Source organism: Mytilus californianus, unplaced genomic scaffold (assembly GCF_021869535.1).
Source record: "Mytilus californianus isolate M0D057914Y unplaced genomic scaffold, xbMytCali1.0.p SCAF_7, whole genome shotgun sequence".
NCBI lineage: Eukaryota > Metazoa > Mollusca > Bivalvia > Mytilida > Mytilidae > Mytilus > Mytilus californianus.
Genome location: NW_026262723.1, coordinates 18137423 through 18152537, shown reverse-complemented (window position 1 = coordinate 18152537; position 15115 = coordinate 18137423). Strand labels below are relative to the sequence as shown.

The following is a 15115-nucleotide window of genomic DNA, read 5'->3' as shown; positions in this document are numbered from 1 at the left end:
CTCATTGATGTACATTTTTACACCAAATCTCCTTGTATTATATGTAGATTATATCTTTGTTAATGTATCTTTCATCCAAATATAAATTGAAGCATCCCTAAATGATTTCAAATGGTAGTCATGGCTACCATTTCATATCCCCTATTCTAATGTCTTTTTGCCTTCTATATGCCACTTTCATTTATTGTCCGATGCGTTCTGATTTCTGACTTTGCTTATAACATAGTCATATAACTTCAATAGTTTTTTTGTAAATAAATAAAACAAACTTACCGCCTTATTTGTTGGTGATGGTAATCTTCCACATACATCATCTACATACATTTTAACTACATTCTGAAATCAGAAATATTTATGATTTATACATTTATAGTACTACAACTAGGCCAATGCTATTGCTTATGCAATCTGTTCAATATCTTTATTATGAAAAGTTTGGTTGATTTATTATTTTTTTGTATTTAAACAGGGACTTTACCCAAAAAGATTATTTATATACAAGGTGTACCTTACAAAGAAGTTGTGCGTTCTATATCTTTTAAGGAAAGGCCCTAGATCTATTTTAAAAAAAGAGGTGTAAAATTACTGTATTGGTCAAATAGGTAATTTTTCACATCGATATCACAAGAAATTTCCTTCCAGTACAGAGTCCAGATTATATAAACCTCTTCATACATCAATAAAATTAACATTGAAAGACTTGAATAGCTATACTATTTTTCAATTTCAGAGATCGAATAAGGGCTCTTATCATATGTCATCCTCTACTGTGCAAGCTTTTTGAATATATCTTACTAATCAAAGTGCTTGTAAGCACTGAACGGTAAAGATTGCTTCAATTTATAAGTGGGAAGTAAAATTAAATATTGCATTGTTTGTTGTTGATTTAACAGCAATTCTAGACAAAGGAAGATAACTCCAAATTTTTAAAGATGATTTTAACAATGACATCATTTATATTTTAAGAACAGATATTAGATTCCTGCACCTTGCAAAAGTTATGTAATTTTCTTGACAAGTGTAACATCATTTTGTGCCTCGAATATCTGAGCATATATTACATCAATAAATTTCTGGAAATGTTTATGGATAGGATGTATAGAATGTTATGATCAATGCACTATATTTTGTGTATCAAAAAGATAGTGATAAGCCTTGGAAGATTTAGATATCAAGTCAGTCCCATAAGGTTTTGATTGCATAATGCAATCTTTACCTAAAAATGGAAGTTGGTTTTTGTGATAACATCAGTTTAAGATGAACAACCAATTGACTGTTTTGAGGAGTTTAATTTCAACCTATGCATTTTACTACCAAACTTACATACAGGTGTGACATATCTCTGTGTCAACAGTTCATGCAACTGAATTTTTACAAAATATATATTTTTAATAGGATTTGATGCATCTTTGTTAGAAGGTTTTAGAAAACATATGGATGAAGAACATCAAGTAATCAAAATTCAGTTGGAGACTATTTCCTGTATGGTGTTGTTGTTTGAACTGAAAAATGATCTTCCTAAGAATGATCGTTTGTCATTGTCACAAAGTAAAACATCATAATTTCAGTGGCAATTATTTGATATAAAAAAGCTCTTACTGAAATACATCTAACCAGCTGTTTGAAGAAAATGAAGCATTTCTGATGTGTTATTTACTAATATCACAACAAATGAAACTAAAAAAATTCAAAGTATATAAAAAAATTTCCCAGTACGAACCTTATCATGATTTAAATTTTCATCAATGTATTTGATGATATGTTTACATATTTCACACTGTACATCTTTATCCTTCTTCTCATCAAAGAAAGCTGCAACTGGCTTGTCTACAGCAGCAACAGAAGAACCTTTGAAAAATTTAATAATATTAATGCACATTTTATTGTTTTAACTGGTGTTTAACTTTCAATCACTGGTAATGTCAAAATACAGAACCTCCTATCCATTATGTGACTTTTTTCAACATAATTCTGACCAACCTCTTTTCATTTTTCCATGAACTATCATATAATTTGTCTTAAATGTAATAATCTATTGTAGAAACAGTGAAATTTTATTGATGGTCAATGTGCAAAAAGTTCAAGAAAGTTATGAGTAAGACTGGTAAAAATCATGTCAGTAACCATCTATAAGAATACATAAACTCACCTTTGAGCTTATTTTAAAATTATATTGGTCGAAAATCCTTACAGTACATATCAGCTTTATTAATAAACAAAAAAACAAATTTGATAAGGATAACATGTAAGCAGATAAAATAAATTATCAGACCAAAAAAAATAGCTGGAGATGACAACACCATATCAAATGCATATACGACTTAAAACAACTTTAGTCATTCAAAAGTATAAAAGACCTACCATTACATTCATCAGGGATATAATGCTGACAGAGAACATCCTCATCAAAGCCATGGGATAATTCTTTTATTATTTCTGGTACACTTTTCAAACACTGCAAATATCATTAAAAATCAAAAACGGTTAAATCATTCAAAAGATGTTTGCCTCAAAATAAATGTGAAAAGAGTACATTAAAGTGCAGTGTCCCCTGGTAATCCAATATAATCTGAATGGCTCTTTTTTATTGCTACTAAGTGAACTTGACCTAATAAATTAAAAAGGATTTAAGTTCAAAGCTAGTTTACCTTTCTGTTTGATGGCTTTTGAAAGCATATCACAATTTCAAAGTAATATGATATGAATGTAAACAGACAGCTTTGTACTAGATGAATATGCGGAGCTGGATTTTTAGCATACATACTGCTCTTACTCCTAATGATATATTCTTGGGGGAGAAGCAGCAAATACCAGTTTTAAAATTTTTACTTTAACCCAGCCAGGTCTTTAAACTCAAGTAATACACTTGATCCTTGACACAACCTTCAAATAATATAAGATTTCAGATTTTGTCGATTTCAGATTTTGTCATAGGCAAGCCTTTAATGGGATTTGACAAAGGTATAATGTAGGACTAGAGCTGTATTTATGATCTTTATAACCATAATCACTTAAAAGTACTGTAAAAACTGAATTTTTAGTGTGGTTTTACTTTTTCAATTTTTTTAACTATGTACAAAAATACTGAATTATTAAATATGATGTTAGGAAATCTGCATAAAAATAATACTACCAAAATGAAAATGTGAGTTTTTATTATTTGCCAAACTAAACCCCTTAAGCATGTTAAACAGATTTCAAATTCTATCTGTTTTTATCAAGTTGAATGGAAAATTGATAACCTGGATATCCATTTTCCTGCAAACTTTCAATCTCCATATTCTTACATGGACCTTGTCCTTTGACTTTTACCTTTAAATAGAGTCGGGCACTCAAAAGAAAAAGGGAAGTAAACACCATAGATATTTTGCAGCATTATCTTGAGCCTTCAAACATGCATTGTAAAGGATTAATCATTAAATAAAGCAGTAAAACAAACTAAAGATAGTTAAAGCAGATAAAAAAATATCATTGTTCATAATATCCAAGTGCATATTATGGCATACTGGATAAGAAAATTTATTAAGGTTACAAAAAAGTCAAAACTAATATGTTTTACATGCAAAAATTCAACTTCCACCTCACTCAAAGTAACTATTTAAATGCTACACACCTGAAGACTTAATACTACAATAGATAATCAAATTTAATAGTAGTGCCTCAAGTTTAACCTGACCACACTACTTTTAAAATCATCAACTCTGTAAATAGATGGCCAATATTGGAGCATAATATCAAAAGAAAAAAATATTACTTTCATATATATATTCCATATGTATATTTTAACAGTCAATTTCCTCGACCAAAACAATTGCAAAGACTAATGTATGGTACAAATCAACACAGAGGTTTAATGTATGCAAAATAATGTTCAACTTTTGCCACACATAAAATGAATATGTAACTGAAAATTTTACACCTTGGAACAAATAAAGCATTTAATGAACACAAAACATATATTTTTATTTTAGATACAACATACCTCATCCTTAAATGGCTCTGGCATAAAATGACAAATATCATTCATGTAGTCCTCTAGTGACTGGTCTGTTACGTTGGTCTGTACATAAACATTAATAGCTTCTATAATCCATTCACATAGATCACATCTCCAGGTTTTTGTCTAAATTAAGTAGAAAAAAATGCTGTTTATTTTTGATAACTTCTGTTGTTTGCCCGTATGAATTTTTATAGGGTTAAAAGATTCAAGCCTTTCCAAAAATGTAAACTCAGTGACAGAAGCTCTACAAAAACATCAGATTAATAGATGTGTTTAGTGTTTAATGTCCAGTGGCTACTTTACATGCATATCACAAGAACATATTGATGAGATATGAATATGAGATGGATTTTTAACTGCTAGTGAAGTGGTCAAAACAAATAGGATGTAAAGAAAAGAACAAAAGTTTAAAAACAGATAGAAAATTATGTCACAACTCAAAACCTCCTCCTCCTAACTTTAAAGGTACATAAATGGTATAATTGTGGCCATTTATTACAATTAATAGCAAATAAATGTTTGACTGGAAATCATTTATCAATCATTATGACATATGTTTCAATACTCATTACCATTTTTGCTGCTTTCATAAATTCCATAAAAATTTGTGGTGTGTCATCTACTGATCTCCGGCGTCTGGCAACTGGGCAAGCTGCTTTACATATCAAATTTCCAAACTGAAAAGATAACATACTTTCAAAAATATCAATATTATACAACAATTCAAAATATGTATAAATTAACAAACCTTTCTTAAATTCTTTGTTTATAATTTAGAAATTATTAAGAAACTAAGGTTTCAACTCCCTCAGGTAAAGTTGACCTTAGATGGATTTGGCTATTATTTCTCCGTCCGTTATTGTTATAAAGCTCCTCAACAGTTTCAGTTCTTAAGCTGTTTCAGTTTTTATACATTCTTGGCTTTCAAATATTTGGCTTTGAGTGTTACTGATAAAAGTAAATCTAAAAAGTGTTTCTGATGCATTAAATTATTAAGTGTTTTTATTTTTCATTTTTCAACTCTTACTAGTAAGAAAGAACTATATCTACCCTTAATTTGAACCTTTTGCAACAATATGTCAAAACATTGTTGAAAATTTTTTTTACAACAATTTTTCGACGTTGAAAAAAAAATCAATTAATAAATACATATAAAGATATTCATATGTGATTATCTGAATACTCCACTTGCATCTGTTTATCACTAAGTAGGAAAAAAGATAATGCAGTCAAAAGAAATATTTTGAAAGTCAAATGACCTGAAATTGTCTGAAAGAAGGTCAGTTGTTTGCCTCTGTACTGATAAATTCAATGATTTCTCTGAAATTCGATGTTATAGTAATATCTTACTTACGAAATGTACAGATTGAAAGGCAGAAGGGGAGGGTGTAATTTTTCAACCATGATCTGGATTAGAACATATCGATGTGATATGTTCAAATCTGACATGGTTAACCATGCAAGCAAACAGGGTGACATGGAATCAGTAGGACACATGTTACACTACATCTGTATGTTAAAAAGGGTTCTAGTCAACTTGTTGTCACACTTACATCGCATGTTTAAAGCACATGCTAAACCTTAAAGCTGACTTAGCATGGTACATGATGTACAACCTCAAACCCTAGATTTGTCTTACCTATAAGCTATAAGTAGTACTAATGAGAGAGTAACAAATTGAAAAAGGGAGTGATTTACATGCTATAAGATTTACCTCAGAATTGTATTTCTGTGGTAAGAGGAATTCCACAATACCATGACATTGACCACATGACAACGCTGTTAATTCTTTCTGGAAGAATTGTCCTAGAAAAAGCAAAATCTTTATTTTAAACAATTTTATTTCATTAAAAATTATGTGCCAAACACTTTTACATGCAAATTAAAGTAAGCCAACAACACACTACAGGATCTTTGCCATTATACTTAAGGTCAATAGAGAAACATAAAGCCTAATCAGGTATTTTTGTACTCACAAAGTCTATAATGTGCTAATCTAATTTTTTTGTATTCACAAAGTCTATAATGTGCTAATCTAATTTTTTTGTAATTCTATTTGTCTTTATTTGTTCACTGGAGATCTTTTTATAGTGTATTTGTTTAATACATTTTACTTAGAGCTTAACTTATGGTAGAGACATTTGTTTATAGTCAAAAACTGTATATTGACCACTGGTTGTTAGCTTATTAAGGAAAACTCCTCATCTCTTTTTATGAAGACTTTATTATTTGGAAAATTGTAGGGTCATGCTTTAGGACAAATCACTGATACCAGTAATATAGGGAAATGACACAAAAAATTTACACAACATGTATGAACAAAGGTATACAGAATGATATATTCACAGTAAGGAAATTTTAAATCAAAACAACAATGGAAATACTAATAATAGTATATTATTTGGTTAAACATAGGGAGAATCTTATTTTGTTTTTGGATAGATTTTTGGTGTTTAAATCAAATTAAAATAAATGTGGATCGTGTCCACATGTGGACACAGATGATGCCCCCGCTTGCATATCATATAGTTATAAAGGGACATAACTGAAGAACGGTAAAAGTGACGCTACCCAAATTTGAACTTGATCTGAGTTTTGTGGTAATAAGCATTGTGTGTAAGTCTCATAACATTTGGTTGAGGCAAACTTAAGTAAGAGAACGGAAACTAAAAATTTTGCAATTTTTCCATTTATAAAGGGGCATTACTCTAGAACAGTTTGAGTGACGGCACCAAAATTCAAACTTGATCTGTGTTTTGTGGTAATAAGCATGGTGTATAAGTTTCATAACATTTGGTTGAGGCAAACTTTAGAGAACGGAAACTAAAAGCTTTGCAATTTTTCCATTTATAAAGGGGCATTACTCTAGAACGGTTTAAGTGACGCCACCAAAATTCACCCTTGATCTGTATTTTGTGATAATAAGCATTGTGTATAAGTGTCATAACATTTGGTTGAGGCAAACTTAAGTTAGAGAATGGAAACTAAAAATTTAGCAATTTTTCCATTATGAAGGGACATAACTCTAGAATCATTTAAGTGACGCCACCAAAATTCAAACTTGATCTGTGTTTTGTGGTAATAAGCATTGTGTATAAGTTTCATAACATTTGGTTGAGGCAAACTTAAATTAGAGAACGGAAACTAAAAATTTTGCAATTTTTCAATTTATAAAGGGCATAACTCTAGAATGGTTAAAGTGACGCTACCCAAATTCAAACTTGATCTGTATTTTGTGGTAATAAGCATTGTGTGTAAGTTTCATAACATTTGGTTGAGGCAAACTTAAGTTAGAGAATGGAAACTAGAAATTTAGCAATTTTTCCATTTATAAAGGGGCATAACTCTAGAACGGTTAAAGTGAGACCACCAAAATTCATACTTGATCTGTGTTATGTGGTAATAAGCATTGTGTTTAAGTTTCATAAAATTTGGTTGAGGCAAACTCAAGTTAGAGAACGGAAACCAATTTTGGGACGGACGTACGTACAGACATACGTAAGTACGTGCGTACGTACAGACGGACAAGGGTAAAACTTAATGCCCCCTCCACTACGACGGGGGCATAAAAAAATATTTAGTGTATAATAGGGAACCAGGGGCTAGGGTAAATGTTATATTCATCTTCAGAGAGGTTTATAAGTGAAATGTATTTTTTAAGTACAAGTTTTCCTTGAAATATTTTTGAAAGCATTTAAATTTGGCAATACTTCTGTAATTTTGTTCAGTAAATATAATATTTTGTAAGCAAAATAATCTTATTATAAACAAAATTCAATTTAATATTTTCAAAGTTACCAAATAAAATAATTTTGAAATTTAAAGGAAGTTCAATATTTGTCATTTCAAAAATTCAATTATTAAGTGCATGCAAGAGACTGGAGACCATAAGACAACTCCAAAATAAATGTTCTAAGGTCTCTGGTCCCTTTGCAGATTTACATATATTACTATTGTTTATTTTTATCTAATGAGTTCCCAAAGTTCTTTGGATAAATCTATATTGGAACCAGCAAAGGTTTGAGTTTCTAGTGTATTTTGTGCCTGAAGTGTGTATTTTCTTCCAATTACTGCCAGTCATATAAAGATCAGGTTTTCCCATTTTTCCTTTACAACAAAAGTAACATTTTTCTCATTCAATATCTTGTACATGTCCTTTGAACCCTTCTTTGATTCAAAGAAAATACTTATATTGAAAGGTAGCATTGCCTGAGATCTTTTCTCAGTTACATCAATATTGATAGCTTTTAACCACCCTTTAAGCAAGTGTGCCATTCCATAATAATGTAGAAAAAAAAATCTAAATTGATATAATTGTTGAAAATTTCGAAATGACATAATATTTCCTTGGTTATCTTACAAGTCATGCACTGTCCAAATTCCATTGTTAGCCCAGTTTTTATACAGTAATAAACACTTGAACCACCAATTTTAATGTTATCTCCTTCCCAAAAAAGCAGAAGATAAAACTTCATCAATACATCTTGATTTTCAAATTTGATGAAGAGGTTTCTAAGCATCAAAAACCTCCTGCCAAATTTATTTGTTGACCTTTTCATGGGCCCAATGTAGCTTAGTTCAGACAATAGAGACTTTTCTCACCCACTTTAAATTTGAGTTATACAACCTTCCTATTCATGTAAGAACATACATAATTCAGAAATTGACACAATTTATATAAATATTCTCTTTTTCTTGATTCATGTAATCATATCTAGTAAATTTCTTCGATACACTATCTGTTGCCCATAAATGAACTCTTTATAGTGGATACTGTGTGCCTACCGTTAACTGCTGGACAGAATTTAGCTTGTTTACATGCATTCTCTGGTGCCACTCCACTGGTTACCATGGTTACAATTTGTGGTGCAAATAAAATACACTGAAACAAACAATTATCCAATGTATTTTTAAAATAGATTTTCAAAATTGATTTAATTCTGAAAAACAGGCACAGAATACTGCCTGTTTAAGTATTCATAACTTATTGAGTGGTATGCAAATATAATTTTAAATTTTTACTATTTTCCAAGAGTCTTGTTAATTATACATTTTATCAAAATCTCGAGTAAAAGGAGATGTAGAATATATGTCAATAAGATATCAACCAAATAACCAAAAAATACCTAAATAATATGTCCTAGGTAATTACCAACATTAATTTTTCTATTGAAAAGTTTTTTTATACGGCATTATTATTAAATTTTGTTAAAAAGGAACAATCAATTTCAATTTTCAAATTTTTTTGATTAATTTTTTAAAAGATAAAGTTACTTCAACAACAAAAAAAGTATAATATTGCAGCACAATGCTTACATAGTCATCAGAGTATCTCTCCTACAATTTACATACAGTTCCAATTCTTTAAAACTCTTTTGAACTTTATTGATTTAATTCTTATGTGTGCATTTCAATGAAATACAAAAAAGTACTTTTAAAATTTTTAATATATATTTTTTTAAGTAATTAAGGCGGTACATAACACTACAGGGAGATAACTCTGTAAAAATCAGCTGAACGTTTTAATCACGTTCTATTGTTAAGGAAATATTAAGCTTCTCAATGATCAAAATTAGTGTTTGTCAAACTGCTATATATCCAATGACATTTTTCCGATAAAGTGTGGTTCAAGTTTTTTGAATTTTTTATATTTTTGTCAAAGGGTCAAAGTAAATATTTTGTCAAAATTTTATGAAAATTAAACGATCCAAATTAATTTTAGTCAAAGTGTTTGGTACCACCTTAAGTGCCAAAATTACCACAACAATTTAAGATCACAAATTTCGTTCAAATTCAGCTGTACTACATATAAATTTATAAAAATCAGACAAACAGGCTGCTATCCTATATTACATGATCAGCAATTACCATTTGACTTATCATTCCTACTAAATACCTATCAATCAATTATTATTAATGTTACACCAAAATTATCAAATTTCTCTTAAAATTGTTTTTTAGAATTTTTAATTAAGAGTTAAAAGAAAAACAATACCTGTCCTTTTAAACTTCCTGGTAATAGATTACAGATCTGCATGACAGAGGAATTAACAGCAGCCGTCGTTTTATTACTGGCTAAATACTGGTCAAGTAGCTGGACAACAAATTCACACAACTCACATAATGGATCCTAAATATATATAAATATCATTTATTAAAGACAAAAATAAATTATTTTTTAAAAGCTACACAAACAGTCATTAATTTCCCTTATTTGTGTAATTTTCGTAATTGAGTTGATGGGGAAAATCCAATTAACTTCTCAACCATGTTTAAATCATTTTCTTCAAAGAAACAATGTCAAAATGTGCATTGCTATAAAATAATACAGAATGCATTTATATCATCTATGCTCAACTATAGAGGAGAGCTGCAAGTCATACATGGAAACATTATGCAGATGAGAAATAGTCGATTTCAATCCTAAGACAATGTGTTAACAGTTAAAATTGGCTCCAACTTTGGTTCTTTGAAAGGATTGTGGATAATTTTGCTACTTCACCTAAAAAACAATGATTTTTAAAAGTCTGGTGAAAAAAATACCCAAAATACAATTAATATTTAAATTGGGTATTAAAGTCCACCAAAGAGTCACAAAGAATGAAACAGAAAAGGAACTTTTTCTTTCTTTCAAAGTTGTATATTCCTATATAGTATAGTATCTATTTTAGGACATCCACCCTGCTTTACAGAAAATGTGTATTATACTGTTTTATGCTGAACTATGTAGAGGAGAAGGAACAAAAACAAAAACAATATTCAAACAAGAAATAGTCTTTGATATTCAGGATTGACATTTTTATACTTAGTCTTTGATATTCAGGATTGAGATTTTTATAAAAAGATGGTGGTGAAACAATTGAAATTGGCAAGGATTTTGGCCACATAAAAGAATGGTTGGTTAGTAGTTCTGGTCCCCATGCCGAAAAAATACTAATCTTTTACAAAGTCTGGTGGGGAAAAAACAATCAAATAGTAACTATTTGAGAATTGAAACCCTTATAAACTGTTGCATATAAAATAACTCTTATATAACATAGAAACATACAGCTTCAACTTTCTCTTCTATTTGTTCTTTTGGTTCAACTTCTTCCAGGAATGGTTGGACAAAACTGCCATCTGAAGGGGATATAATAATATCATATAATTTTTAAAAGACAAGTTGGTACCATGTTGGTAATTAAAACCATTGTGGAATGTTTATTCAATATCATGAAGTTTTCCAGAAATATAATAATAAAAATGCTCTGCATTAGATTTGATCAGGAGTTGCTACCTCTTTTATTCAATAATAATATAAACTAGAGGCTCTCAAGAGCCTGTGTCGCTCACCTGTATTTACTGATGCTTTGGAAATCATGTAAAATAAGGTTAAAATCATAATTAATAGTATTAGATATTAGATATTATAATGATATCTAAGATAATAACAAAAAACTGCAAAATTTTTGTAAAATTACTAACTCGGGGGCAGCAACTCAACAACAGGTTGTCGGATTCGTCTGAAAATTTCAGGGCAGATAATTCTAAATCTGATGAACATTTTTGCCACATGTCAGATTTGCTCTAAATGCTTTATGTTCAGAGATATAAACCAAAAACTGCATTTTACCCCTATGTTCTATTTTTAACCAAGTCGGCCATGATGGTTGGAAGGCGGAGTCATCGGACAAAATTTTTAAACTAGATACCCTAATAATGATTATGGCCAAGTATGGTTAAATTTGTTTCAGTAGTTTCAGAGAAGAAGATTTTTGTAAAAGATTACAAAAATTTACAAAAAATTGTTAAAAATTGACTATTAAGGGCAATAACTCCTAAAGGGGTCGACTGACAATTTTAGTCATGACAACTTATTTGTAGATCTTACTTTGCTGAACATTATTGCTGTTTACAGTTTATCTCTATCTATAATAATATTCAAGATAATAACCAAAAACTGCAAAATTTCCTTAAAATTACCAATTCAGGGGCAACAACCCAACAACAGGTTGTCAGATTTGTCTGAAAATTTCAGGGCAGATAGATCTTGACCTGATAATCAGTTTGACCCTATGTCAGATTTACTCTAAATGGTTTGGTTTCAGAGATATAAGCCAAAATCTACATTTTACCCCTATGTTCTATTTTTAGCCATGACGGCCATCTTGGTTGGTTGGCGGGGTCATCGGACACATTTTTTAAACTAGATACCCTAATGATGATTGTGGCCAAGTTTGGTTAAATTTGGCGTAGTGGTTTCAGAGGAGAAGATTTTTGTAAAAAGCTAACGACGACGACAACGACGGACGATGGACGACGGACGCCAAATGATGAGAAAAGCCCTCTTGGCCCTTCAGGCCAGGTGAGCTAAAAATCTCATATTTTGTTTTAATATTAAATAAGTCATCTTTAGTCTATCATGTTTAATTTATTGTATTGTTATATATCAGTGAAAAGTCCTTGTATAATAATTGACTTGCATCTATGGCCTCAATCATAGACTAAAATTCTAAAACAACGAATACCTGATAATTTAACATTTGATTTCCTTTTGTTTTTACCACTTACTTGAACACAACTTTAATTTTTCACATATTTGTTCGGGATCAAATCCTAAGACTAAATCTTTCACAATCATTGGTGCATATGTAGTACACTGAAATGATAATTTTTCATATAGCATTTGCTGATATTGTGAAATTACAGAATAAGTTGATAACTTTTCCAATAAAACCTGGAATTTTAGGCAGCTACTTTACAACTTATTTACTCACAAGAAATCTGAGTTGAGCATTGAGTAAATTTTGCTAGTGATGTATGTTGGTAATCTTTGTTTCACCATCGAGTGCAATTGAGCTTAGAATTTATTACTTCATTTATACATTGTACATTGTGAAATCATGGAATTCAAATAAAAGTCTTTTGGTATCCATGTGAAGTAAAGAGAAGAGAAAGTCAAGTTTGAAGGATTGTACTTGATAAAAATATCATAATTCTATCTCTATCAGAGAGGATATTACATATACCAGAGACTGATACAGTAAAATTAATGGTGATTATGCACTGCTTAAACCAGTCATTTTGGACAATCACAAAATTCTAACCGGAAAAGGTTTAGTTTTAACACAAATACTGTTTATACAGATGTAGGTACTTTGATAAGAACTATGGATTAAAAGACTTTGTAGATGTTACAGATGTAACAATGTAAAAATACCCAAGAGTTGTACATTACTGAACTCAGTAAAAGGACATGACAAATCAGACAACATTTCTAAATCATCCAATGAAAATTCAGATACAATATAATAGATGAACTTTGTACATAACTCCCAGAACATTTGCGAGATTTATTTGAGCACAGATGTAGGAATTTATGTATCATTGTCATTTTGCTTAGTTTTTTTTGTTACCTATTCTGACATTGGACTCGGACTTCTTTTATACTGAGTTTTACTGTGCGTTTTGTTATGTGTTTCTTTATTCTACATTGGCTAGAGGTATAGATGGAGGGTTGAGATCTCACAAAACTTGTTTAACCCCACCGCACATTTGCGCCTGTCCCAAGTCAGGAGCCTCTGGCGTTTGTTAGTCTTGTATGCTTTTTAATTCTAGTTCACTTATATGTTTTTGAGTTTAGTGTGACATCCATTTTCACTGAACTAGTACACAATTTTATTTAGGGGCCAGCTGAGGACCACCTTCGGGTGCTTGATTTTCTTGCTGCGTTGAAGACCCATTGGTGGCCTTCGGCTGTTGTCTGCTCTTTGGTGGGGTTGTGGTCTCTTTGACATATTCCCCATTTCCATTCTCAATTTTATATCAAAAACAACAACAGCTTTGAAAATACTAGCAGATGAACTTCTTTTAAAACACAAAGATGCCTTGCAAAATATATAAATCTGGAGTTGGGTCTTGTTCTTTGTTAAAAGACAGAATAGATACTGTGAATGCAGCACCAATGCATCAACCTATACGGGAAACAAAAATACAAATGCAGATGCACTGTCAAGAAAGGCTTTGATTCTTTTACAGTACAAGATTTAATTTGAAATAAAGGTATACATTATCATTGACATTGGGAGGACAAATTAAACATTTTGAGCAATCACAAGACATCACACCAAATAAACAAAAAAGGCTTCCAAATGGTTACTGAAGTATAATGCCTTTGAAATGCAAGAACTTTAAAAGAAAGACAAGGATATTGTACTTTTCTCATTAACACATGATTTTTAATTACAACTTCGTTAAGTTACCTGATTAATTGTCTCCCCCCCCCCCCCCCCCCCGTATATTCACTAAATTAATTTGTTACACAAATCATTCCTTACTTTTTCTTGATTAACAGAGAATTAAACTCATAATCTAGTTTATTACACAATAATATATATTTGTGAATTCATATACACACTACAGAATTCAGTGGACAGAAATTACATTATACAATTTATATACTATGGTACTGATTTACTTGCTAGAGAATTCAAAGGAGCATGAATTTTATCATCCTCTGAGGTACTGCTCTACTCACCAATGAATATTTGGTGAGCATAGTGTTTTGTACACAAGATAAATATTGAAGGACCTACTTATACTCACCAGTAAATCAGTAGAACAGATAGTTTATAAAATTTTACATGGATTTACTCACTAGAGAATTCAAAAAGCTGGAAATTCATCATATGTTTAGGCACTGCTTTATTCAAAAGAGAAAATTATAGGAGCATTGAGTTGTAGACAATATAGTCTTTGGATTAGATTGACGCTACAAAAAATTAAATGCACCAAAAAAAAAAACTTACATATGATATTTCGAAGAATTGATTTACTCACCATAGAATTCAGTGGAGCTGGGAGATTATTACAAAATTCATATACAGTAGCATTGATCTCGGTGGCTGATTTGTTCTGTACTATATACGAGTCAATTTCCTGTACAAGTAACTTACATATGGCACATTCTGGACCATCCTAGAATAAATGTTTTTTTTTATCTATAAGTGCATAGTATTCATATAATGTAATGCATTATAATATAATATAATATTTATATATGAAGAAATGACACAGTTTACATACCAATACAATAGAAACATCTCTTTAAGGTAGATTATGTGTCTTTCGCCATCT

General features: G+C 30.4%; 2 protein-coding genes across 5 annotated transcripts in view; one reads left to right on the top strand and one right to left on the bottom strand.

The window, feature by feature from the left end:
• The window catches only part of LOC127709288 (uncharacterized), a 145342-nt gene that overhangs the window by 878 nt on the left and 129349 nt on the right, over positions 1-15115 (bottom strand). The window contains exons 29-33 of one of the 2 annotated variants that reach the window (XM_052214747.1): positions 4573-4677; positions 3983-4123; positions 2362-2455; positions 1721-1848; positions 274-336 (exon numbers count right to left, since the gene is read on the bottom strand). In XM_052214747.1, the coding sequence (XP_052070707.1) occupies positions 274-336; positions 1721-1848; positions 2362-2455; positions 3983-4123; positions 4573-4677 (531 nt within the window). The remainder of the gene's footprint in view (positions 1-273; positions 337-1720; positions 1849-2361; positions 2456-3982; positions 4124-4572; positions 4678-15115) is intronic. The other variant, XM_052214746.1, reaches the window with a different exon arrangement.
• Positions 1-15115, top strand: part of LOC127709295 (WD repeat domain phosphoinositide-interacting protein 2-like) — a 92097-nt gene that overhangs the window by 41673 nt on the left and 35309 nt on the right. The window lies entirely within an intron of this gene.